At 41.4% G+C, this 27764-nt stretch overlaps 1 protein-coding gene across 1 annotated transcript in view; it reads right to left on the reverse strand.

Annotated features, from left to right (window-relative positions):
- DNAH10 (dynein, axonemal, heavy chain 10) overlaps nt 1-27764 on the reverse strand; it is a gene marked incomplete at its 5' end in the record, with an annotated part of 55350 nt that overhangs the window by 1498 nt on the left and 26088 nt on the right. Inside the window, 36 exon segments of the mRNA XM_008948229.1 lie at nt 170-350; nt 619-786; nt 858-1069; nt 1439-1570; nt 2058-2229; nt 2974-3069; nt 3440-3649; nt 4791-4991; nt 5821-6004; nt 6230-6384; nt 7135-7289; nt 8097-8201; nt 8797-9070; nt 9786-10015; nt 10367-10646; nt 11170-11317; nt 12020-12241; nt 12630-12847; nt 13743-13879; nt 14721-14902; nt 15583-15757; nt 16314-16475; nt 17105-17302; nt 17717-17797; nt 18580-18783; nt 19838-20009; nt 20664-20852; nt 21163-21330; nt 22358-22451; nt 22827-22999; nt 23839-24099; nt 24626-24778; nt 25199-25344; nt 26263-26382; nt 26858-27074; nt 27385-27519. Of these exon segments, the coding sequence (XP_008946477.1) occupies nt 170-350; nt 619-786; nt 858-1069; nt 1439-1570; nt 2058-2229; nt 2974-3069; nt 3440-3649; nt 4791-4991; nt 5821-6004; nt 6230-6384; nt 7135-7289; nt 8097-8201; nt 8797-9070; nt 9786-10015; nt 10367-10646; nt 11170-11317; nt 12020-12241; nt 12630-12847; nt 13743-13879; nt 14721-14902; nt 15583-15757; nt 16314-16475; nt 17105-17302; nt 17717-17797; nt 18580-18783; nt 19838-20009; nt 20664-20852; nt 21163-21330; nt 22358-22451; nt 22827-22999; nt 23839-24099; nt 24626-24778; nt 25199-25344; nt 26263-26382; nt 26858-27074; nt 27385-27519 (6310 nt within the window).

Raw genomic sequence — 27764 nt, forward strand, 5'->3', positions numbered from 1 at the left:
GCAGAAACCTGAACCCAGCTACGTCCCAGCTCAAAATCCCACAGACTGTGAAATGCAAAACTAACTTGACTGCAGAGCTCTAACCTAAGTAATCTACTCACTCTGCCAGGAAATTTCTCACCAATTAACTGCTTCATTATTTTTGCCCAATAATTCTAAAAACACCTACCATCAGTAGACCCTTCGGTGACATCTTCTGCAGTCCTGTACCTAGTCACCTCTGTGTAGAGGGTGGAGTGATCCAGGGGCCACTTGTTCTTCCTGCAGGTGGCCTGAACCAGTGCTGTCAGGTAAGCTTCAGGAACATGCAGGCCTGAGAGCCACAGCACCCGGGGCTCACACTCTGTGACCTGCGAGCACAGGAGAGCACCTGCAGCACCTGGTCTTCCCACCACACCTGGTACTCTGCCCAGAGGCCAGAGCTCTTAAAGACCAGCCAGAGTCTCCTCTGTCCCACATCTACAGCTGTGCAGTGAGTCACTGATGTTCTAGGTGCTGACTGGCATTAGCTGGAGTAACAAATCTAAAGCAGTGAGTGTTCACTGACTTCTGCACCAGTTTGCCCAGCAGAACATGCAGACTAACCGAAGAGGAAGCTTTCTGGAGGCAGTCACTTACCCAGCTGGTGTACTGGTCATACCGAGCTCTGAAGAAAATGATCCAGTTGCCAAGAGTTTTGAGTGTGTCGGGGGCCAGGCGCCGCCAGATTCCAGGGATCTGTCCGTTGAAGAGCGCCCGGGCCACCTCATCCAGCTCGCTGCTCATGCCCACCTCCCCAGCCAAGGCCTGGAAGGTTGGTAAGAGCCTGAGTGCCCGCCTGGGGTGGGGGCTCACCTGGTAGCTGTGCCCTTACTTACACGGCGCAGTTCAGCCAGTGACTTCGCCATCCGAACGATCAGCTTGTTGAAACGTTCCAGCTCCTGCAGCAGCACCACGGTCGTCGGGGATATGGCTTTCCCCAAAGCCTTCCGGATCTGGTCAAGTTTGAACACTTCAGGGATTTTGTTTTCTATATCCTTAGCAACGTTTGCAATATGTTCATCTCGACTCACTCCCATACCAGTTTCACCTGAAACAAGAACGGTTCAGTGAGACTAAGCCTGCACAGGTTACCCCTCTGGTATTAATTCCCCAAAGGAACTCTGGGAGCTGACTTGCCTCTGGGCATTGCAGTCCCCCCTCTGCAGTGCTGACATGGGCACCAGAAGATCCCTGTGTGCCTCCAAGGGTGCCTCTGGCACCTGCTGGGCTCCTGCCAGGCGTCCCCAGCCCCCAGAGCCACGACACAGTGCTGCCCAGCCCCCCAGGCAGGGCGCAGGCAGCCCCGGGCACCCAGCACCCTGAGGCTGGCTGTGGCAGGGCTGGTGTCACCAGCCCCGGGCAGGGAGCCACCTCAGCATTTCCTATCTGCAAAACCCAGTTCAAATGCAGCCCATACCTGTCTGAGGCTGCAGCTCCAGGAGATGGGACCATATATCACGAACTGCCTGTGTATAATATCCAATCTCAGCATTTGCATGGAGACCAAACACCTCTGGATTATTAGCAAGTGGCAGAGATTCTATTGCCCCTGCAATACAAAACCACACTTCTGATGATGCAAGATACTAGATCACAGTGACCAGGCAAAAAAAAAATAGTGCAGAGAATTCCACGAGCAGTTTTGTTGTTTCTCTGCTTGAAAAAAATCCAAATGCTGTAGCTGGTGTTGAAACACTGTGAGGATCAACTCAACACTTCTAGGCATGAAATGCACCTGTACACCCCACACACCCCATGGAAATATGCCACTTAGTAAATTTAATATGCTTCTTACCTGAGGATTATTTTTTTTTAAATAGATGAGGAGCTGTCTGGTAAGCTCACATCACAAAAGCTGCTCATATAAAGCAAGAACAGTATCATCAGTGCAACACTGCAACACATACACACACAATCCCTGAAGCTCCTTCAACGTCTCATAGGCAGCAATGGACTTATGGAGGGAACATGTACTACAAGCAGACTTCTTGTTTTAATAATGCTAACTTAAGTGGCAGGAAAAATATATATCTTACCAACAAAGTCAGCTTTTTCAGTCCCTTGTGGAATGCTGTAATCAACCTTGTCATTTTTATAGAAATGAAATGTTTGGAAGGTGTCAAATATGAAGTCACCGAGGTACTCATCCATATAGACGGTGAGGATGCGGCGATCAAAGCTGTCGATGGCACGCCCACCATACATGACCTAAAATGAGCCACATCAAAATCATAGCCCTGGCTTCTGGAGCAGCACACACAGTTAAAAATCACTGAAAGGTCCAAAGCACTCTTTGCTTTTGCTGTGACTGCGTGGTACAACACTGTCTCCCTTCAGGGACACCAAGTACAACTTCTCCAGCTCCCTCTCCTGGGGGAAACAAGAAGGAAATTTTTGGCCTTAAGTCTGGAGATAGCTGCCCTGGGCCACCCCTAATAACCAGTCTTGGTGACTTATGTGCAACAGTACCTCCTGAAGTACCAGCTCACGTTCAGCTGTGATTAAGTGCTGCAAAATAACAGCTTTCTGCAGGACTCCATGTCACAGCAGCTCCACTGACGTGGCCGGATACTGCACAGCACATCACACACAGCACTGCAAGAGCTTCAGAGTCTCTGCTTGTGCAGCTCTCACGTCAGGAGCACTCCATGTGCTAATAACACTGTAAAGTTGTGCTGTTCAGTACCTTTCATCAGAGCATCCCAAGGGCCTCCTCACTCAGAATTAATTAAGAAGCATAACTCCCCTGTTGTGCAGTTACACACAGTGGCCCTGTTTCACTGAGACAATGAGATTAAGCGACTTGCTCAGGGCTACACAGGAGCTCCAAGACTGCCCAGGAGAGATTCTCAGCCAGCTTCACTTGATGATCCAGCCCATGCAGAACAGAAGCTTCATTTATCTGAATTCATTTACCATCAAGTGTTCCTCAGGGGCATTGCGGGCACTCACCTCACCAATAAGATATTTCAGACTGCTCCAGGGGATTTTATCATCGTTTTGTTGGAAAGCTTTTGTCAAGTATGTGTTAAGAATTTCCATGCAGACCTAATAATGTTGGAACATGCAAGATAGGAAGATTCATAAGTCCTCGATACATAGCCATAAATTTTAGTTAATATAGTTCTTGTTTGAAAATTAACAATTATTTCTTTCTCAGTAATTGAAAAGTATAACTACTTTTAAGAAAAGAGATGTGAGAGAGGCAATATTAACACGAAAGACTGAGAATCTGCTTAATTTTCAATGGCCAAAATTGACAATATAGAAGAGATCAGGAGTCTACAAGACTCCACAGCAGCAGAAAAAAAACTAAGCAAAATCTTATTGTGAGAAAGGATTAAAGCTGGATAGATGATACATTTTCAAAAGCAATCTGAGCAACTCAAGAGTATAAGAGATGTAATTATTTTCTTACCTGGAAATCAGATTCATTAAAATCATATGGCACATTCCAACCAACCTTCCCAAACTTCCTTCTCTCCTGAACCACGGCATGGAAAAATGCCAAGACATAGACTAAGGGTTTAAAAGCAGGATGTGGGCACTGCTTTAAGGCTTGGGGGGAAATTCTGAAGTAGGTGGCTCTCATATTCAGTTTCAGACCATTAGGTGGTTCTGTCACAACCTATCAAAATAATTAGGGAAGCCATCAATTAGTGGACAGCCTCAGGAAAATAAGCTGTAATATATCACACTCTCTAAGTAAGCTATACAATGCAAGCTCAAATAATTTGAGCAGCTTTCCAAATTCATATCAATATGGAGTTTTTTAAGACATGAAACAGACCTTTTAAGTTTATCATGGTAAACACACATATGTAAAGAGAAAGTTGAAATTATGTTAGAAATAGTTGTGTTATTGGAAGGACATTAATATTTATCATACTTGAAGATCTAATTTACTGGAATATCAGTAGTTTCCACATTTTGGTGTGTTCCCACAGTAAGATGACTTTACTGATGAGGAAAGAGAGGCAGCTTCCCTGGGAGCTTTTTCAGAGTGCTATAAACCCTTTGTTCCCACTGCTGGTGGCTATGCCCACAGAGTGTGCATTTGCAGTCTCACAGATCCATTCCTGCCCACTTCTCCCCACTGCAGCCCTGAGCACTGCTGGAGCTGAATACTCCAGAGCTGTCACTGACACACTGCAGCACATATTGGGTGGGTCTGTCGTGCCACTGCTTTCAAATCTGGGAAATAAAATAATTATGTTTACAGGACCGGTTCACCACAACAGAAGTAAAGCAGCCATGGAAAAGAACATTAGGGCAGCATCATGGCTTGTGCCTTCCAAATAATCAGCTCAGCTTGCTTGTGATAAATGCTGCAGCCTGAAGTAGCAGCTGGAAACCATTATCCTATTACAGCGTCTGCTCCGCTGGCACTACTGCCAGGCCAGACACAGACCTCAGCTCCACACTTCAGCATCAGGACTGACAGGACTATTTCTGTCTCTCCAGATATTCCTCACTTGTGACAAACTCTCCTTTGATTCAAATGCTGCCACGATTTACTCACAAAACTCTACTCTGAAATAACTGCTTCAGAAAAAAAACTGCTGATCAGCTTTCACCCAAAGGAAAAACCACCAGAAGGTAAACAGGATGAGGAAAAAAGGATTTGGCTTATAAAGACAGAAAGCTCATACACACAGCTCCAGTCAACATGCTGCATTCAGGTCATGCTCCCCCCAGGGCCAGTCAGTTTTGCTGAGGGGAGTGGCAGGACATGCCCCCCTGAGAGGGTTTTCCCCACCACACAGTACCCTTAAGGACTTCTGCAGGATTCCAATGGGGAAGCCCTCGGTCGGGTCAGTCGTCAGCCAGAGGCGAAAGTCCGGGTGAGGATTTGTGATGTCCTCCAGGGCCTTCTCCAGACTGACAAGCCACCTCACCAAAAGGTGACAGTTCTGCAACAGGAGCCACTCGCCACGAACCACCACATCCTCCAGCATCTGCAGGGCAATCTTAAGAGAGGGAAAGAACAAACTGCCTTTGAATAACTCTCCCTTTATCTTGCAAACCAACTGACCTTGATGGGGTAGTGCAGTGGATTTCCTCCTGCTAGAGAGTACCCTCAGCCCTTTAGTTAGTTAGAGCAGAGCTGCCAGAATGCTCCTTGCTGAGCACAGACCTTTCCCAATACCACAAGAAGTTGCTCTGAGATGCTTTTTTTATTTCATTATTTCCTTTTGAAATTAAAAGTCACGCAGAGCACAGAAGTACTTCAAAACAGCACAGGAGTGTGCATGGCCCAGAAGAGGAGGAAGATCAGGGTCCAGGAAGTAGTGGCCAAAATGCATTCAACAGTTCTCCCACTGACAGAAATCACAGCAAATTCAGTCAGCTGCTAAGCTTTGAACATCCCTGATTTAGTGTTCATGACAAAACAGACAGAAAAAGCAGCAGGATATCTTTTTGGTAACAAACATTGTGCCTTCCAATCAACTCATCTCCATACACATAGACACAGGCCCACTGATCAACCTCTGAAAGGCTGCAGAGTAACATCTTTACAGCTCAACTATTTTTTAACCAACAATAATATAATTCTGCATCTACCCTTACCCAAACCATAAAATCACCAATCAGCCCAGTGCCCTTTTTCACATTACAGGGAAGCATTGTTCCCAGGCTGGCAAATCATGTGCTATGTCTGAACCACAAAGTACCTCCCTTTAAAATGCAGCAGACCTTTGGAAAGGAAATTTGAACAGGCCCACAACATTAGGAGCGTGATTTGCAATTCACAGATTAACTGCACACAGCACTTCCCCAGCCTCCCACCAAAGTTACCTTTTCCTGGCCTTGTCCCATGGCTAGGAATTTGAGTCTACCCCCTCCAAAGCCTGTCGTCTCAGCCAGTTTCATGAGCTCACTGACAGGATCAGAGCCAGGACTTAAGATAAAAACAACGGGTGAGTAAGGACTGCTCTGCTCAAAGATAGCATCATAGCTGATCACAGGGGGCTGCACATACCTGGTAAGAGAAGAAGCACAGTAAAGCAGCCAGTTTGTGTAAGAGATGACTTACTTCTACACAGACAGCCAAGCATTGCAGACTGCACGTGGAAACAATACAGAGACAACTCACACCCTGTTTTTTAGGCAAACAGCAAAATCATTTACGTAGCTGACTACAACCCAGTTCTGTGTGAAATACCTGAAGGGTGTGATTTGGATTTGAAAGAAGAGAGGGACTTACTTCTCACTCATTGTCAGAGTGACATAGTCTGTCACTGCCCGATACAGCCGGTCCACGCGGAAGCACCGTAAAAGCAGGAGCTTCTGGAAGCTGGTCAGATTGTTCTGGTACTGCATGGGGAATGGCATCTGCTCCAGAGCCTCTGTATCATACCACTGGCAAGAAAAGATGGGAGGCAATGCAAATGAATCAAATGGCTCCATCAGAGAAATTACTAGGAAAGCAGACCGACAATTTGATCAATAAGGGGCCAAGAGACAGGAAGAGAACAAAGAATAAAGTCAATCAGAACCCTAAAAGATTAAGTAAAACTTCAACTTTTTCAGTGTAAAGTATTCCAGTCCAGAAACACAACTGTACTTTCATTTTCTGTCAGGCAGTTCTCTGAAGATGCCGAAAATAGCATCTCAAGCAAAAACTATTAACAGATTGCTTACAGACAGACTTCTTATAAAGCAAGAGGACGTGGAATGAAACTAAAGGCAGAACAAAGAAAAGTCTGTGTTTGTAAATACCCTATAGAACTCACTGCCACAAGAAGATCAAAGTACAATTCAGCAATACAAAAATAACAGTGAAATGTTGACTGTTGAAACCAACAGAAAAAAGCTACTGACTTCAACAGGGGAAATTGCTCATCTAAGGCATCTGCTGAAAAACAAAAAAAATCTACAGTATACCAGGGAAGGGTTTTTCTTAGTTTGTTTTTTAAACAAGAAGAGCTCTAATTCTGCTGGAAATAAGCCAATCACTAACTGAGGTCAAGAAGAAAAGCAAGGCCTTGACAGAAAAAGTCCTTGGAGACATGCCTCCTGCAGAGTACTATGGCACATTGCATCATGCCTGAGCATTTAACACCAGGAGAAAAACAAGGAGAGAGAACAGGATTGCAGCAAAGCACGTACATCTTTCCATACATCTGGGTTTTTTTCCACATCATCTGGAAGAGATTCAAATTTCTCAGGAAACAGTTCAGACAAGTGAATTAGGTCTTCCCAGCCTTGATCTGGAAGCCAGGCGTACGGTTTCTTTCGTTGACTCTTCTCCAGGGAAATATTGCCTAGTCACATTCAGAAGGCAGAGGGAATGTCTGTGTCAGAAATTCTCTGCTACATGACCACACATACAGTCCCACTGCACAGAGAAACTGGAAATTTACTTCTGGAAGCACTGGAAGATTAAATTGCTCTGCTGAAGAAAAGAAGTCATTTCACAAGTGCTTGCAAAAGCCAGAGTTGTATCTTTGCAACCATTTCTAATTTTTTTTTATACACTGTCAGAAACTAAAGATCATTTTCTCAGGTAACATCCTAAGATCAAAAAGGACATAAGCAGATACTTTATCCTTCCATCTTTCTTTTAAAATTATCTTACAAGCATGACTTTTTAAATGGCACAGTTTCTTAATAGATACAGTGTGTCAATTAACAGATCTCAGGATTATACATTTCAGCTGGCTTATGCTAGGAGAATGAAACAGACTGCATAAATACTCAAATTATTTTACTTATTAGAAATACTTATTTCCTAATTAAGAGGAAAGTGCATTCTTGCTTGTATAACTATGGGATTCAACAGTGTTCCCAAAGAGGCCAAAACTCTCACCAATTCCAATGAGATAATTAGCTAATGTGATTTGTCAACATCTGCAGAGGAAGCTTTGCCCCTTCAGTGTTTAACAAAGTGAAAGAAATAGAAATAGCAGCCTCCATAATTTGTGTAAACAAACAGTTCAGCTGTCTTCAGTGGTTTCTTTAGGTGCTAGGTCTTAAAGCAACTCATATCTAGTAAAAAAAAATAATCTTCAAAAGATCTTTTATCTCTTGCTATATGTAGTTATATATTTATATGTAAATATTCACTTTACCTTTCAAAAAGAACTCAAGTTCTTCTTGTGGAACTCTGCCATCACCTTGTTCTATCCTGACAGTCATATTAAAGGAGAACAGTAACTTGTGCTTCTCAAACAAACCTAAATTAAAAGGACAATATTTTCAAAAATCAGTTGCCAAATCTCGTGGAACTGGAGCAATCTTTAAAACCACATCCTGAATCAGGTCATCCCAAAAAGGTCAGGGTGACCAAGGATGGTGCTTTGGATCAGGCTTACAGAGTCAAAAAAGCTGGGCTCTGGTGAGAGCAAACACAACACATTGTGAAGGTTAGGGGCCAAAGTGAAGGTTGGAGCCCCAGGGTTGATGGGGCTGTGAAAGGGATGAGCTGCATCCAAGGATTTGAGATCCATAACTGCAATTTACCATTCATAACTGTGTTAAAAGCATTTCTTTATCAGTTACATTGGTAATATGCAGATTTCCTTCAAACAGAATTAGCAGGAAGTAAAATGTAACTGGGACCAATGCCTTGAACTGAACCCTCGTGAATTCACTGCCTGGTAACTTGCCTCTGTAACACAACCCAGCTGAAGGCATGGCTGAAAGTGTGACTTTTAACAAGTATTTGTACACCACAATATCAGCCCATCACTAAACCCCACTGGCTGAAAGTGTGACTTTTAACAAGTATTTGTACACCACAATATCAGCCCATCACTAAACCCCACTAACCTGTGCAGCCATAGTTATAGGTGTTCAAAGTCAGGGTATGCATGATGTTTTTTAATCTCTTTAGAAGAACAGGACTTTGCACGGATTTCCGAAGAGAGAGTCCAAAAACCTCTAAGAAGGAGACCAGGGAGTACTGGTACATGATGTTGACAAGTGCCATTTCAGACAAAACAGAGAACAAAATGGCCCCTCTCCTGGCAGCTGGTCTGTAGCCGTCTCGAAGATGGTCAATATCCACTGCTGTCCTCTCAGCCAGACTCAGTTTTTCAATCACCTACCCAGACATTGATTTCATACACATGCAATTACTGTGCTGACCCACAGTGTGGACAACATATCACAACAAGCAGAGCTATTCCATGCCTGCCTCTCTGTGTTGATTATATAGGGAAGCTGGGCAGGTAACCCTAAACAAGTATGAATTGTAGAAATCAAAAGTTAGATCCCACCCTGTATACTTATGAAAAATAGAGAAAGGAAATTAAAAGGCAAAGATTTACACAGGATCCTGGAAACAGTGTGGCAGAAGTGCTCTGGAGATCTTTAATTCCACTTTCTGCCCAAAGCTGGACTATGACCACCACGAGATCAGGCCAGCTGTGGCTTTGGCCAACTATGGTCTGAAAATGTCCATGGATGGACATTCTACATCTTCTCTGAGTAACAAATTATCTTAATTTTTCATTTCAGATCTGCTACAATATAAGACAAAGGTTGTTTCAGAGCTGAAAGAAATACATCATATGCTCATTGCTTCAGAACTGTAAACAACCATCACTTTAGTCCTGATAAGGACTTTCCTGAGGATAGGATTTGGGTCTTTGGTACAGTAAAATACTACCCAATACTGAAAGATGCAACAGACTCATGAGAAAACTCTCTATTTCCTTTCAACTAACTCCTAGCTTCAAGGGTGAAAGATGAAGCACAATGAGAAAGGAGTGATGTTCTATTATTAGATATCCTTCCAGAAAGCCCAGAGCCAATACCTCAGTAGCTTTGGATTTTGTCTCTTCCAGGGTTTGCAGCAAGTCCAGGTTGTCCAACATGTTTCCTGTAGAAGATGTCAGCTCCCGAAGGAGAGAGTCTTCCAGATCTTTCAGCAAGTTTTTGTTCTCACTTGTCTCCTGGATGAGTTGTTCTCTCTGTTCTTCCAATTCCTTTCTTTCAAACCCCACAATGACACTGAGCAACTGATCCTCTAGGCCCTTTAGGGTAACTACAGATACAACAGATGTACACAGCACGGTCTTTTTTTTTAAACAAACACAAGGTGAGGTTTTATACAACTTATTTCACTTCTATCATCTCATTAAACTACAGCAATGCAGGACAGTCACTTGGTTATTCACTCTATACCTTGATTCTACCAAAGCATCCTAACTTGACAGGTGCAAGAAGAGATGTTTGCTCAGTTTCAGAGTAGAAGAGAGACATGAGAAGGATTTTCTGTGAAATCAAATGTTAAGGGAGACTGTGAATTTTGTAGACTTTCAGACAACCACCCAGGCCCTGAACTTGCACTACAACATAATCACTTATTTGTTACTAAATATACACCTTTGCTTACCTGTATAATTGATAACCATAGCTTTGCCAAACACAGAGGGTGAATACTTTGGGTTTGATAATTTAGTGTTCAGGTACAATCTAAAATTACTGTCATAGTCAACCTCCTTGTCACCCAGGACAACAAATGTTCGTCCCTGTACAACTTTGATATTCTTCTCTAAGACATTGTCTATCACAGGATCAATGTATTCATCAACACCATGCAACAAGAAAGGGCTTCCATACTTGATGGCCAGTTCAAGTTGTTTAAGAAAATCTGGGTCATTAAAGGAAGCCACCTGCAAGAGAATAATGGGAAGATATGAAAAGAGACCTGGTACTCACTTTGCTGAACATCATGATTTTACCATAGTTGCCAGCACTAAAGAAGTTTGCTCTTCATCACTTTTTGCCTTTCCTCTTACAGATGATATGAACTGCACTGGTACAAAACAGTAGAGGTGCTTTTCTTTTCCTGATTAGTTGAGGATAATTTCTGTATGGAGAACTACTCTTCAAAGTTCCAACTGTGCCTGTGTGTCAACTGTCCTACATAAAGACTCCATCCTGGAGCTGAGATAAAACACAGTCTATGCCAGCCTTTTGTTTATACTGTTTCTGCACGTCCTCAGGCTAGCCAAGATCCCAAACAAACCATCAGTCCCAAAGAACTGAAGGTCATGTGAACAGTGATATTCACTTCACTATCTATTTTAGAGACACAACAGTCAGCACATTTTTCTGTTCCTCATTCAAGGTGACAGATATTTATGCAGCTTTTAAAACAACCAGTAAAGAGGTAAAACAATCATTTATCTTTACCTTTAGGTTATTTTTCCTTTCTTTCTTCTTAATCCAATGTAATGCCTGTTGCTGTGGGTCAATGCAGAGTGGGAAGCGGCTTGCATATGTTGTCAGGATGCCATTCTGGATGGAGAGTTCATCTGGAGGCAACCCATGGGAAACCCACCTGGGAACAGAATGGATCAAAGAGCAGGCTGGGATGAAAACATTTAATTTGTCAGTAAAATTATGCAATTCACTGAGCACGCTATCAGACACACGAGGAAATATATTGTGTATGTGATGGGGGGAACAGCATCAAAACTCAGCCTGATTCATTGTCTGAGTCATTTGTAACTCCACCACTCAAAACCCTGACTTGCATTTGGTGAGTAATGCTGCAGTAGTGGAAATTTGGGCTATGTGGGCATGAGTTCAACTCCAACTTCATTCAGGTCAATGAAAAGACTCCTATTGGCCTATTGGAACACATATAGATAACTCCTAAAAAAAAATCCTAAAAAGGTATTCTAGGTTCAGTGAATGTCCCTGGAGAGTAAAGTACAATGGTTTGTTACAACAAACAGCTCCTATTGGCCTATTGGAACACATATAGATAACTCCTTAAAAAAAATCCTAAAAAGCTATTCTACATATCTAGGTTCAGTGAATGTCCCTGGAGAGTAAAGTACAATGGTTTGTTACAACAAACAGCCTACTTGAACTAGAAGAAAAATAATCTGTCCCCTTGCCATCTTTGAGACATGAAAGTAAGACAAGCTCTCTCTGGTATGGCTGTGCACCTCCACCCACAATGCCAATTCTATGCCACAGATCCAGATCCAGACTCCCACTCCACAATCTCACATTCAGCAGTCATTGGACATACCTGCTAATCTCCACCTCATTAGTCAGGAGGCTTTCTAACTTAAATGGTTGACTGAGAGGAATCCCTCGTGAGAGGATATCTTTTTGCCACACTTGGTAGATCATTTCATTACGAAATTCCCAGTTGAATGCTCCTTCATAGCTCAGAAAGGCAGCACAGAGCAGACAGTCTCCAAGCAACTTCACCTTTCGTATTTCATAATCCTCTAATTCCTTTGTCCACCTGATAGAATTATAAGGGAATCCTGGGTCAGTCTGTACCAGGGAGATGGGGTTTATGTGCAGAATTTCCAGCTTCTGCTACTTCAGATGTAGGTTGGAACAGACTACCAAATTTACAATCAGTTGTTTTCTCACTGTTATGATGGCCACAGATGCTGAGTTGATCTGAACCTTCTTCTTTTTAATGAGTTCACCTTGTTCTTCTGCACTAAAAAACGTTATTATTTTTCAATAGCTAATGGGTATAAGCTTAGAACAGATATTAGCTCTTCTCAGAAACAAACATCCCAGGAAATGACGTTTCCAAAAAGGTCTCAGTTTGATAGATTTTATCCCTGGCACATAATCCCTCTGATCTAATAAATGTTCCTCTTTGAATCTCGACTCACCTCGTGTTCTCAGATCTCAAGCCAAAGATGAGCCTGTCAGCAGCATCCAATCTTCTCTTCATAATCTCTGCTTCTTCTTGTAACTGTTGCTTGTCTCTTATTGCCTCTTGATATTTGTTCCCCAAAGCTTTAAGCTCATTCTGAATGGCAGCCAACTCTGCCTTTATATTTTCCAGTTCCCGCATACTTCGGTAATAGTTCCGTTCCAGCCTAGCCACCTACATGACATTATGAAGGAAACATAAGAGTATCAGAGGAAAGAAGGACTTTGGAGAGAAGTCTTAAGTTCTCACATTTCTTTTGGCTAGTTCATCTATTTCTAAGTGTCCTGGTATTAAACAGTGCAAGCTGAAATAACTGGCTCTGCTTCTCACCCACCTCTCCCCATCTCAAACATACACAGCATGGTCTGATACTGCAGTTCCAAAGCAGATAAATCTCCTACAGTTTTGTACCCAAAAGGTTTATTAAAGCATGTGAGCAGTCCTTACTGGAGGTCAGCAGGACTGTCATCCCATGACAAAAGGGGAGGTTTGTCTGCTTAATAGCAACAATATTAAAGCCTCAAAATAGACAGACTCATCATCTAGTGAATATACTTGCTCAGTTGTCAGCTGTATATAATAATCTTTTATTGAAGAACATTTCCCAGGATCACCTGTTGGACATTAGATTTCCTTTGGCAACACCTCTAACTTAGCAGTGGATCTGAAAAAAGTGAACCAAAAAGACTGTGCTTAAGGGAGATGGATGTTGTGTGCTACTGAGCTCTGCTCTGTCCACATGCCATGTGTTTTGAAGTCTATTTTAGTAGACAGCTATAATCTGTTTTTTTCTAAGCATGTTAGATTACACAATTCCAGCTGAACATGTTCCTCTTTCCTCCTTCAAGCACTGGCATGGATGGGAACCCACATCCTAGCATCATGACACAACAAGCACAGCAATTTGTAACTCAATATCTGCCTCACTCCTACTGCAATAGCTCTCCTAAACACCTCTTTTTAAGCACTTCAAAGAGGAGAAATGGGCACCCTATTAAATTGTCAAAAATTATTTTTCTTATCAGGATCTTGCTTCATCCTCCTCTGAGTTTGAATCCACACACTTTACCTTTTCTCTCTTTGGCTTGACTTCTCTGATTACATCACAGTAACTCATCACTGCTTCAACAAACTTTAACATTCCCAGTCCTGCTCTGCTGACAAGTTCCATTTCAGCAAAGGTAGTATTAAGATTCTTTAACACACCTAAATTGGCAAACACAAAAATATTGCAAGTGAGTTGAATTACAGTGCAGAAATAGCTTTTCCTACCAGCAACATTGAGCAATGCTGTGACAGAAAATACAAAACATTTGTTCAGAATATTAAAGGAACTCTGACTTTAAGAGGAAGCTACCAGGCTGTAACAATACAAGCACAGTATTGCTTGTGATGTCTCAAGCTCTTTGTCCATGAAAGGAAAGCATTCAGGATCTGTTCAGCATGTTTGAGGATCATGGTTTGTCTTCTTTGCAGCAGTCAAAGGCAATTTTGTTCAAATAGCCAAATTCCCCTCTTAATGGAACAACTCTGGATTACACTCTCCTGAGCACATGCAAAGTTTGGCCTGTAAGCTTTAGATATAGCTTATCTTCTTTCCACTCTGTATATATCACATTTTAATTGCTATCACATGAATGAGGTCATAATTCTACTAAGTGGCTAAAAGCAGACAGCAAGTCTGCTCAGCTAACCTGCTTCTTTCTTGCCTGCACCAAATCACAGTGTGTCTAGCTAAGGTATAAACTGGTTGTAACACATAAGAGAAGGTCTTTGAATCCTGAAAAATCCAGTCATCTTTCTTGTCTGCACCAAATCACAGTGTGTAAGACCCTAGCTAAGGTATAAACTGGTTGTAACACATAAGAGAAGGTCTTTGAATCCTGAAAAATCCAGTCACTCCAACAGTGCAACACCCACAGTGTTGTGGACGGTGCTGTCCCTTTGCACAAAGTGAATCCCACCCTCCCAAACAATTGCTGCTGACAGAGCCAACCATGGTAACAAGATCCTACCTTCATCCCAAACACAGAGATCAGTAATTTACCTCGGACAGATTTCACTTGGCTATGGGTAATTCCATCAAAATCTATCTCCATCAGGGTTCGCAGGAAATTTGCCTCAGACATCATTCCTTTGGCTGTCTTCCAGTTTAGCTCTTTGTAACCTCTCATTATAAGAACACATTCCAGAACAGCCTGCACTGGCCTAGGGGGTTTTGCAAAGGATCTAGAAAACAGAGGAAGGAGACAGTGGAGGAGAAAAACAAGGAGACAAAGCACATGCTGCCAGACACAGGTACTTCCTGTTAACCTTTTCATGCTATCAAAGCATCCCTGAAAAATAACTGGTGTTCCTATTCACACAGGCTAAAAACAGAGGAGGAATGAAAGGTTGTGGACAGCCACTGCTCAGGCAAAAACCACAGCAGTTGCTGGTGCATCAGATGCAGGGTACAGAAATATGGGGAAGACATCAAACAAAGAACTAGAAGAACAAGCTTGAGGGAAGGTCCTGCTAGGAGTCAGAGGATTTGTTGTGACCTATGCACTTGGACAACTGATGTCCTGACCACCATATGCATGCAGGTGAGAAAGGTGAGGCTAAGGATCAGACCCTGCAAACAAGGCTCTCACTGTGAGTTTCCAAGACTTTGTGCTACTGTACATCCAAATGAGTCACCTGATCTCGGTAACATCAGACTTGTCAAGCTTCTGAAGCTCCAGCTTGGCAGCTTCTAAAACAGGCATGACTTCAGCCTTGTGACCTCTGCACTTGGACAACTGATGTCCTGACCTTCACCATATGCATGCAGGTGAGAAAGGTGAGGCTAAGGCTCAGACCCTGCAAACAAGGGTCTCTCTGTGAGTTTCCAAGACTTTGTGCTACTGTACATCCAAATGAGTCACCTGATCTCGGTAACATCAGACTTGTCAAGCTTCTGAAGCTCCAGCTTGGCAGCTTCTAAAACAGGCATGACTTCAGCCAAAGCTGTCTCAGCAGCTGCCTTCTCCACAGCAATAACCTTATTCTGTTCCTCTATCTCCGCAGCTTTTTCTTCAGCCATTTTTTTCTTCTCCTCAGCTAGGAATTGCAAAGGGAAGACCATAAATGCATTATTCAGATTTGTATACAGAACAGATGGTAATACAGGTTTTTTGCTTTTGGCTGAAAATCAGAAATTACCATCAGCTTAGTTCCTTTTTGTTGCTAGCTTGCCAATGTTCACAGTTCATCGCCAGGTTAGGAATGCTGTCAGTGTTGCCCACAACAGCACACATAATCTCTTTTCCTTCCATGCTTCCCTCTGGTCTTCCTCTAACAGTAATTCTCTGAATCAGAAGGTCCCTTCCTTGCTAATGCCTCTTTCCCACATTATGCCCTATACTTTGGAAAGGGCAGACAAGGGCAGGCGACCACAGTACTGAGTTGTGTGAAGTACTGCAGGCCATACAGCAAAGATGGCAATTTGGGCAAGACAGGGGACCTGCTCTTCTAGCTTGACATTAGATCAGCACAAACAGAAAGAGGAGGTTACCTCTAGAAGCAGCTGGAGTTCTTAGAGGGTCTTCCAACCCAACACAGATTCTGTGAGCCTTGTTCAGCCTGTGGGATACTTCAATAGTTGTAAACTACCTACCTGATTCAGTGTTTGCTGAAATCTCTTTTAACAAAGTCTCACAAGCAGTTGATTTTTCTGCTAGCACAATCTTTTGCTCAGCAAGTTTCTCATTCAGCTCCACCAGCTGTATACTGGCTTCCTTCAGTTTAACTAAGCCCCCATCCAGCCGTTTACACTGTGCTAGGCACAAAAAAGAAGGGAGCAATGTTAGTGATTCATTGGTGGTGTAGTGCCACACAGCAGTCCCACAGAAGGTAAATATGTGTATAGGTGCATTTTTCTGCAAGGCAACCTTGGTTATGAAAGTAAAATGGCTCTTGAGAGATTTTCCTTTCCTAAGCCTCCTCCCCAAGATGGTGTTTATGTCTCCTGAGCTGCCACAGAGTGGCCCTGTGCCACAACTTGCTTCCCATATTACACTGCTCATATATTCTTCACATATTTCAGTGCCCACTGAGGTATGAACAACAACTGCTGCTTGAGGAAGAATGTCAAACCTTGTGCTATGCTGAGCTGGTACTAGATCTAATCAGACTCCTCCCCAAGCAGGAGTTTGGAGATTCTGGCTCAGCTTCATGCACACAAGAATTTGAGGAAAGCCCACTGTTTGGCAGAGTCTGACCACTCACACAGGGTCAGGATATTGGTTCAGTGTCAAAACCAGATGCCAGCACAGCATTTGAGTTAGTAGTGATAAAATGATTTTTGCATAATGTGGGTAATACGTGGGATTCTCACCACCATTCTTTTTTCTTTTTAAAATACTTAAATCACTTACTAAAAAGTAGGAAAAATCTACATATCTTTACCTAAAATGAATTCATTTTTCTCCTTCAGCAGTCTGGAGTAAGTATGGATAAAATCAAGGTAATTCTTTGGTGTGACATAGTTTCTACGTCTCAGTTTCTGCAGAAACCTCTTGCTGAAGTCCCCGACAGATCCATGCACCATGACCATGTGCTTAACCACTGACTCAGAGCTCTCTGATGGGATGCTGGTGTTACTTCCTAAAATTGCACAGCAAAAATAAACAATTTCAAAGGTTTGCTGTTTGTGGGTTTGGTTTTGTTTTTTTTTTAATATGCCAATTACCTTCTTTCTTATGTATGTCTAAGGCAGGCATAAAATAAGTCCTTTTTCTGGGGCAAAAAGCAAGATCAAGGCAGAGTCAGAAGAGAACCTGGGCCACATTGTTTGCAGAGCTGGAAACTTCAATTTTAGCAATTTTAAAAATCTATTTGAGTAAGAAACTTCCACCCAAACCAACTTTTTGACTGGGATTTTGCATCACCCGTTTAGACTCATAGTAACAAGCACAACAGGAAATCAAATTGTGCCATCTACACTAACTGTAAAGTAAAGAATCTATTTCTTAGGTTATCCCAAAGGTTAATGGGTTAAAATACTGCCATTTTACATACCAATAAAGGACTGTGCAACTGCATACAAGGCCTGGGGGGGCCAGGGCAAGAACCAGTCAATACCAGTGTTGTTGACAAGACCTTAAAATAAAAGGTGAGCGTTATCTGAGAAATTCTTTTGTAAAACTAGACCCTAATCTGTTAGGCAGTCCCAATATTAACTTTATTTGCACCAAAAATCTGCTGGGTCTATCTTGTTTGACTCCTGCTTAGCAAAAAAACTTTACCAAAAAGTCAATACTTCCATTTTGATAGCAAACAATCAACTTTTCACCCATTTCCTGCTAACCCCATTCCACTATCCTTTAGGCTGTACCATTCTACAGGATGCAGTCAAGAGCTGCAACCAGATGTTTTGATGCCTGGGTTAGGACTCCCACTCCTACTCATCTCCCAGGTGTCTCTTCAGCCTCCCAGAACTCCTTTCATCCCCCAGGCTCAGCTGTGTTTCCTCTCAGTGGGTGTGCCTCTCATCATGCCCTGTTTTTTTGGCTTTGGATACAAAAACGTTTCTCTTACCACCGTCCTAGTTTCATAATGATTTAATCCCACACATTCTTCTGTGAACTACAGAAAAGAGGCTGCAGACATAGGCTGTATATTTCCAGTTCAATAAGGATGGCCAATTGATCTCCAGCTGTTCAGCTGGAAAATTAACTGATCTGGTAAATGCTAATCAATAATACTCGTTGATACGTGGTAATTAACTGGAAAAAAAAATTATGCACTGCAAATCCTTCATCATGAAACCTGCTCTGCTTAGCTTTAGCTGCCAGTTATCTCCAAGTGCCACTGGAGATTTTCTCTTGCTTGCAAACCTATATTTCACAGGGAAGGGACCAAGCACTGTGTACAACTGATACCTGGGAAATTTCTGCACCACGTTCTCAGACTGTCCCCAGCTGGGGACATTCCCAGGACAATATGAAGGTTGTTTGCACATTTGTTTACAAAATATTGCCAGACACTCTCTTTAGCTGGGCTCACACCAGCTTTAGTAGCTTCATCAAAAATTTTACTTAGTATGGCATCTTTTTCATCATCTGGAAAAAGGGCTGGCACCATTCCTGTAACATAAGGACAGAAGAATGCTGGTGAGAACAACCAGTAGGAGAAAACCATATGGCTGGGGAGAAATCAGAGTCACAAATGTTAAACCTAGTTCTGCAAAAATGATTCTGGGTTGTTTTGAAGGAACCTATTAATCTCTCTGTGCTTCTCCTTCTCCCCCCAGCCTCCATGGAAAACAGAGAGGCAGTACTTAGGAGGATGCAATGGGATTTAGAGGAGTAATTAATTCATTTTTGTTTAGGCTTCAGCAACATATACAAAATGTCACAAGAACATAAAATGCTTGTAACTCTGCAAAGAAAATCTTCATTAGTGTCTACAAACCATCAGTTCACATTTCATCCTCTCAATTTCCTGTCAAATATTGCATAAGATACCTAATGACAGACATAAGCAGACCAGGAGCAGGGAAAATGAGACCAAGGAAAGGGACAAGCTTTAACACATCTGTTTTTAAATCAGACTGTAGGAATTTCTATAGAGAGGGTGGTCACACAGTGCCAGCTGCTGCTCATTTTCAGCTGCTGCACACACTAAAAGATACTAAACTACATTTTAGGACAGAGTAGATAGATTAGATAGATAGATAGATAGATAGATAGATAGATAGATAGATAGATAGATAGATAGATAGATAGATAGATAGATAGATAGATAGATAGATAGATAGATAGATAGATAGATAGATAGATAGAGCAGTTGCTGCAGTTCAGGTGAATGCTATTCAAAAAACAATGGGACAAAAGGTGAACTTGTGGCCAAATGCAGCTGAAGTTATACCTCAGTCTTGGAAGAAATCTTAGAGTCCTGCAACATCATGATCAGCAAGAATTAACCTTATAGCCTTTCCTGACACATATAAATGACTGTTAAGAAGGTGCCAAAAAGCCATTATTAAGGCCAAAGCATTTCAGGAAGTACTGAAAGGTGTAACTAAGTAAAGCAGCAGAAGGCACAGGGTGAAACAGTAATAGCTGGATCAAGGGGGCATTTGAGGTTATGAGGCACAAATAGATACTGATCAGGGGTAACTGAGGCTGCCTGTGTCACCTGAAGTTAACATGTTGTTGATGAGCTCCAGGAAACTCTCTTCTGCTACATGGGCATCTGTAAACAAGAAGACCATTGACTTGTTCTCAATACCCAGCTTCTGGTACAAATTTCTCAAATCTTCTCGGAAATTATTTTCTCCATACCCTCGACTCAGGGTGATCTCAAATACCTAAGGATGAAAACATATACCAAAAAGACAGATGGCCTCACGACATGATGGTAATGCTGAGTTTCAATTAGTCTGGATCAAGGGTTTTAGTCTGGCCCCTATCATCAATTAATGTGTAAGTATTAAAAAAGCCCCATGCACTACATTCTTTTTTAATATTACATTTATACAATCCTGAAGGATTTAATTTTCAAAATTGCTTTGTGTTCATCCTCCTTTTTTTTGTTTTGCCCTTCCAAGCCTCTGTAAGATACTGAAAGTATCTCTGAGAAAGGAACATTTCCTGTCTGAAATGTTACAGTACCAATCACAACAAGGTTCCTCAAGCAGCACTGGAGTGCTGCTGTAATACAGGTAAGTAAAAATATCAGTAGTTAGGGACTACTAGTTGTTTGGTGCCAAACCCATCCTTGTTTTCTGTCCTCAGTGCCAAAACCCAGATTCAGGCAGTGACAGCTTCCTGTCCAGATCACTCACAGTCATCATCTTAGACCTCCTGGTAATTTCCTCACCCTGATCTTCTCTTCACAAGGAAGAGATGCCAACCTGATCTTATCTTGACGGACTGATTTCCTTCCCTGATGGTCAATTTAATCATGATCACAGTACTGTTTTCCTTGTCTTCTTTCACTGCAAAGATGCAGGGTGACTGACCTCACATCCAGCTGTATAGGCAGCCAGTCTGGTTAGAGACTGCTTTCCTGAGCCTCCCACTCCTATGAGCAGGGCATGCCCACGATCCATCCGTATGATGCGATGTACGTGGATTAAGTGCTCCAAAGCATCATCAAAAAGAACCAGATTCATTTTAATATTAAATTCATTATATTCCTCCAAAATCTCCTGCAGAGTAAGATAGACAGAATGTTACTAGGAGACCAATGAAATAATTAATAACATTAATAAAACAGCAACCCATTTAGCGGCATTACTCCTTTCCCCTTCCTCAGGGAAAACAAACTATTGGAAAAGACTGCTGACTCTGTAGCTGGTCCTCAACTTTCCTTACTGCAGATCCCAAATGGGTAACAGTGCACATAAAAATCTGTGCACAAAGAAAGAGAACAGATTTCTTACAGCTTGAGGCAAGCTCCTGCCTACTCCTCAGGCATAGAGACAGACTCAGGCACAGTTCCAAGCTGATGCACACTACCTGAAAGATGGCTTTTGCTGCATCATAGTCTTGGATGTCTTCATAAATACGAGGTTCTCCTTCACTCAGTGCCATTCTGAAATCTCCAAAAAGAATAGGATCCCTCATGGCTTGCTCCAACTCATCACTGAAATTTTCTTCAATCAGGTTTTTTATATGACGTTGTACCTTCAAGGGTAAGAAATAAGTCAGGCAACCCCAGAAAGCAGATGATGATTCTGAATCCAGTAACACTGAGAAGGGTGACAATGCAGATTCTTGCTCACATACTGACTGAATTCAAGGGGATACTTGTGTCACTAGAACATCCAGAGACCACAGCCTTCTATAGTGTTCTATGTATGATCTAAAATGATTGAATAGACAGTTCAAAAACCATTCAAGCCAATGGACTGCAGAAGTTTAAGACAGAAAAAGATAAGCCTGTTAAAAAACATTCATAGCTGTTTCACCACCAAGATTTCTCACAAATCTTGTACATCTGAATGAATGTACAAATACAGAAAAGTTGCAATATAATTATTCTGAATTGTGAAAATTGAGCTGGAAGTGTATCTTTGTATGTTAGAGGAAAATTTTAAAGCATAAAAATCTGAAGTCATCTTAATCTACATCTCTATATCTAAGCAAGTTGTTTTGCATGTTATTTATATGTAATTACATTTTATCCCAATTCTTATTCTCAAGGTATAAAATTGGTGTTGTTCTCCCTCATGTTTTAAGATGTAATTTGAAGCATTTTCCAGTTTGTGCAATAGCCAAAACTACTCAGTTTAAGGACCATTGTTTAAGGACTCTGCTCTTGCCCTTCTTTCTCCTACTTGACTGTATAGTCACATTCTGGTCCAATCCTTCCTAAAGGAAAATACTGACTTGAAGTGATTTCCTGAGCTTCCCACTGCTCTGCTCTCACACTTTGTCACCTGTGCCACTGCTAACCAATTTTCCTGAACAGCAAGGCTGAGTGATGCTTTCCATTCCTTCAGCAGATCTGCTCACTTAGTCCACAACAGTAACTTTATTTTAGAAAAGGAAACTCCATGGGCCATGTTTCACATTAATGGAGCAACATAGCAGTTAGACAAGCCTGTGGCTGACTGAAAAATCCGAGTGCAACAGTTGGTAATGTTACTGTTGCAAATTAGTTGCCACAGCAATAATCAGTGACCACTAAAATTTGGAAGAAAGTACTCACCAATGCTTTGTCTGCTTCATTAATCAGCCTGTCATGGAAAACCCTCAGGCACTCATTTCTCCAAACTCTCACCATCTGGGTCACCGTTTGAAACCTACATTAAAATTGAAATATCAGACTGCACCAAATGAGCTGACATGATTCCTAAGGCCATATGGCTCATAACACTGACCAAAGTCTGAACTGACTTTTTATTTTCACTCTGTCTGTTTTATTCTTTTCATAAAGGCAAATAATTAATTTGCTTGTATTTTTACTTCTTATTTAAGAAAGACTAATGCATCAGTGTTTGTCATCAGGAGTAAGATCACAATTTAGGATATTACTGAATATTTTCTTATCGTAGGGATGGTTTAATGAAAAGTGACCAAATCTGACTGATTTCATGCACCAAATTACCAAATCTTCACCCAGACTCATCTAATATAAATTGATACGGGACCACTGAAGACAATTTTTCTATTCTTACCTCTCTGGAGCTGTAAGAATAAGTCCATTATAGACCCTGGAAAGATCCCTCAGGTTAAAAATGTAATGGAATTTAGAAGGAGTAGGGGGTAGGTCATGAATAATCCTTTTATAAAGCTCCAAAGTACACACAGTAATCTTGTCAGAGATGGCTGATATAGAGTCATTAAACATCTGCAAACATGAGAAAAAGGAGATGTTTCCATGAGACTGCCCAGAGAGAATTCAATGCTATTAAACATATTCCTGCCTTCCAGCTTTTAGCCCTGCTGTGCATATTTCAAATAATTGAGGGCAAACATTTTCAGAAATTATACTCCTCTGTAGTATGAACATTCTGCACTTGAACATTTTGGGCAGGTCCCATCTTCACTCCCAAGCTTGCATGGTGCTGAAGATACAGCAAATGCCATAACTGGAATTTCCACATCACTTCTATATGAGAAAAAAACTAACTGCTCTTTTCTCATATAATGTTGCAGGTTACTTGCTACTAATGCAGCCTAAAGCGTAGTATTAAATTTTCCACTGTCATTCAGGGATGAGTTTGCTGACCTTTGTGTATTTGGTTGCAGGAATCAAGACCAAATCATTCTCTGGTTTCATTCCATGAAAAGAACCATGTTTATAAACTATCTGCTGACTTGAATGTTTATATATTACTCCAAAAAAATATCAGAACCGTGTCAACCCGTCTCTTGATAAAGAGGAGAGGAAGAGAAAGGTTTGCATGAGGTTCTAAGTAAGAAGAAAGCCTGATAACAGAAGACTTCAGCATGTTTATAAACTATCTATCTGCTGACTTGAATGTTTACATATTACTCCAAAAAATATCAGAAACGTGTCAACCCACCTCTTGATAAAGAGGAGAGGAAGGGAAAGGTTTGCATGAGGTTCTAAGTATGAAGAAAGCCTGATAACAGAAGACTTCAGGTCTTGTGACAGCACAGAAAGAAATGTCTATTTAAAAATAATAAACCTGTTGAGCAATCCTTTAAAAACAGTGAAATTACCATTGTGTGGCCTTTCAGGATGGAGGCATAGATCAGATTCAGTGACTGCTCAGAAGGAAAAGGTATGTTAAAAACACTGAAGAGTGAGAGGAATCGAGGGTCGACTTCATTCCGACCTCCTCCAGCTTTCCCCATGGCAGCAACAAAACCCAGGTCTCGAAGAAGTTTACAGTTCATCTCCTTTCCACGGTCGTACAAGAAACCTTTTTCTACCAGCAGCTTCAACAGTGCAATGGGTTGCTGTGTTCCATACTCATCAACCTTTGTAATACAAAAGAGTCAAGATACTTAAAGCACAGTTCATTGTCATGCCAATTACTGCCATAAACGTGGAAATACCATGCTCCACCTTCAGGATAACACGATGAATCGCTTTGTAAAGCTCTAGCACTGACTGTGAACACTCATTCCAATGTCTCCTATGAGAAAAGTGCCTCTTCTCTGAGATAAATTACATACACACATACTCTTTTGCCCCATTTGTAAAGAGAAAGGGATGGTTTCTACAATACACAACCTGCAGCAAGCATCAGGCCACAGAAACATGATTTTAACAGCATAAAGAAATGATCCAATAGCATCTCTCTTATACATAGGGCAATACTACTGCAGAAAGAAACAGCCCCTACTGCACACAAGTTCAACCCTTCTGAAGATCCTACACTGAAATCTAGTTATGCACATACCATGAATCTCTTTTGAGATTCAGTAGATCTGTGGATGAAGGGATCACACCAGTTCCACCCCCAATGTTTCTACACTACCTTGCAAACTAGTGGCAGCTTACCCTTGGCATATTCATATCATCCATGAAAACAATGAGACGTTTCCCCATAGGAGGCCCATAGGTGCCTTTAGTTCGTTTCTCTACGTTTGTCTCTAGGTTCCTCTGAATGTCCATTGACGCTGTACGAGAAGAGAAGTTAATCACAAGCAGCAGCTGCAAAGGGGAGGAAATGGATAAGAATGCATTTTTATCTGTTTTTCTTCTTAACTAGAGCACTCAAAAAATATTCTTTATATCAGACTGTCAGACATACAGGAAACACTTCTCTGGTCCATTTATTCGCTTGATTTACAGATGACAAAGAAAAGCAATCACATTCTTAACACTTTGATTGATAATATATATTTACTTTTTATAAAACTGAATGAAACATGGTAGAACAGAACAGAACATCTCTGATCCTGAAGGATTCTCAAGTCACCCACTCCACCCGCTTTGGGTCTGGAGCTTGCAGTCCCATTACTGAAGTCAATATTGCTACTGACAGACTCAGGCTTCACAATGCAAACTTAACACAAGGACAAGGAATGAAAACACAGCTTTACAAGAAAAAGCAGAATGCCTCCTACATACATGAAGATCTTTGTCCAGACTGTTCAGGAAGTTTTGTGTGGTTGCTGTTTTAGATGTACCCGATTCACCTACAAGAACAACCGGGCGTTTTATTTTTACCATCTGCTCTAGTAACCACGTCGTGCGTGTTGTATCCACTGTAGGCACTGAAAAAGATCATGAATGTGATAGCAGGTTAAATTAAAATACACTACAGCTGGGGATTTTATATTTATAGAACAGGGCTGGATCAGACACTCAAGATATTAACATGCAGTTGCACAAAGACATAATCTGAAATTTCAACTCGCTAATGAGATTGAAAGAAAATTTTAATTGCTCAGCCATCTCTTTTCAGGTTTTATCATTGCCCTCTAATCTCCTATAGATACATTAAAAAAGAATTTATCTTCCATATAGGAAGGTCATGGACTGGTTAGGCTCCACTTAATCCCTATTTCAAGAGTATAATAAGGATTTATTTGGATCATAAACATTTTCCCAGAACTCTACAGAGCACTTTTTCTATGTGAATAGCCTGCCATTAGGAGCAGCACACAGATCATATAATTACCTCTTGTGTCAATAAAGTTAACCTGTGCTTGCTGAAGTATAGTAATACTGTAAAGTAATAATATAAAGTAACCTGCCTTAATTTGTTCTTAACTATGTAAAGCACCTGTCACCATTACACAGCACTTCAAATAGCAACCAATAGCAGCCTTAAGAATGCAATTTTTATCTACCAAGTACTTGAACTGTGGACCTGATATTTGTCCTACTTTCTGGTAGAGCAGACTGTGAACATCCTACTACTCTGGCATGTAAAAGGCTCCTTACAAGCCTTATTAACTAAAACAAGCTTTTATCCTTTCCTCATTTCTTTACTACACAGTGCTGTAAATATCAACTCTGTGCCTGATACAGTATTATGATAAGAATATTACAGATATTTGTGGCATCAGAAGAAACTGAACCTGAGTAGGTAGCATGAGACATCCTTTTCCTGTACTTCAGGTTAAGTGCCATTGGTGGCACAGTATAAATTAAAGACATATCATCACTCTATTATATCTTACACTCACCTAGAATGTCAAGAAATTTCACTTGAGGATTATGAATGTATTCAGGAACAAGTTTCATCCAAGGTACCCACAGTTTTTGAAATCCATCAAAATGAAAGTCATACAAAGTCGGCAGCTGACCTGTAAACCATTAAACAACTGGAGGTTTTCTAGAACACTGAAATATTTCATAACAAGATAATCTGATTGAGATTAAAATGAACAGTAAGATTCTGGGCCAAGTTGGGCAACATTGTGTTCTGTTTACTTGTCATTTAACCCCATAAAACATCAACCAAAATTCTTCTAGTCCAGCATGTAGATCATACTATTGTTTTTTTAAGTACCTTCCACTGTCTTTCCTTTCACATTTTATTTTGCCTTTCACTGTGTATCTCTTCAGCTTGGCACAGATTACTGTTCTGTGAGGGCAGAGCAGTAGCTGAGAGTCATCTAGCATCAGTATCTCTACATGGTTTCCAGTGATGGTCCTTCAAAGAGTGTTATTTTGCAACCAGGATAGCTAGCTGAACCAAGAACTATGTTCTGCCCTTATGGAAACCAACATTTTTCTAACATCATCAATGGGATTCAGACTAAACTGACAAGATCCTACCTGGCAACTCCCCTGGCTTAGCCAGGATGTTGTCATCATGAACAGTAGACATGCAGGAAATACGTTTCACTTTTTCATCAAATTTCATTCTCCCAGCATCAAGAAGAGCTGCTCCTAAGGAGCAATACAACGCCTCCAAAAAAAAACACTCCAGAACATCAGGATCATCAGACTGTACCACAATGAGAGCTCCCAGCATCACAGTCAACTGCACCACCTGTTGTAAAACAAGACACAACCCTAAATAGAATTGCCATTTAGATGCATGAAAACTCTTACTGTGTTTTCAGCTCTTTGAGTGTTTGCTGATCTTTTGTCCTCCTAGGAGTATCTACTAATAGGCTCATTAATGGCAGCAGAAGAGCATTGTTAGGAACTGTTTCTTTTGTCTCTTGGTGCTCATCACTAGCAAACTGACATTTCAGCACAGCTACTCCTGTGCTTTCTCTGAGAGGTTTTTACTCTCTCCATCATTCCATTTCTCTTTTTAGATAAACTTTTTCAACCTTTTAGTCTCTGTTCCTTACCATATTTAAATCTGTTTGAGGAACAATGGTCTTCAGCCTTTCTCCATGTGTGCCATCCACAACTCCCTCTATAATCATATCAATGAGGAAAGGCACATATTTTTGGAAGAGGCGATCCAATTCATTTCTCTCTTGCTGAGGAGCAAAACAGACAGTAACTCAGCACACAGAAACCTGGAAAACCAATCTTTGACAGCATAGCTTCCACCAATGCCTTGCTGACCAAGTACAATTGTTCTTGCAGGACTCACTTCTACCAAGGACAGGGTACAGTCACATGAAGAAACGTGACACTGTTGCAGGGTCTGGGTTTCCAGCAGGGGAAGATCTGCATTCATCAGGTGCTAGCAACTATGTTGTCTCACATCAACTTCCTGCTG

The sequence above is a fragment of the Merops nubicus genome, unplaced genomic scaffold (assembly GCF_000691845.1).
Source record: "Merops nubicus isolate BGI_N331 unplaced genomic scaffold, ASM69184v1 scaffold19669, whole genome shotgun sequence".
Classification (NCBI taxonomy): domain Eukaryota; kingdom Metazoa; phylum Chordata; class Aves; order Coraciiformes; family Meropidae; genus Merops; species Merops nubicus.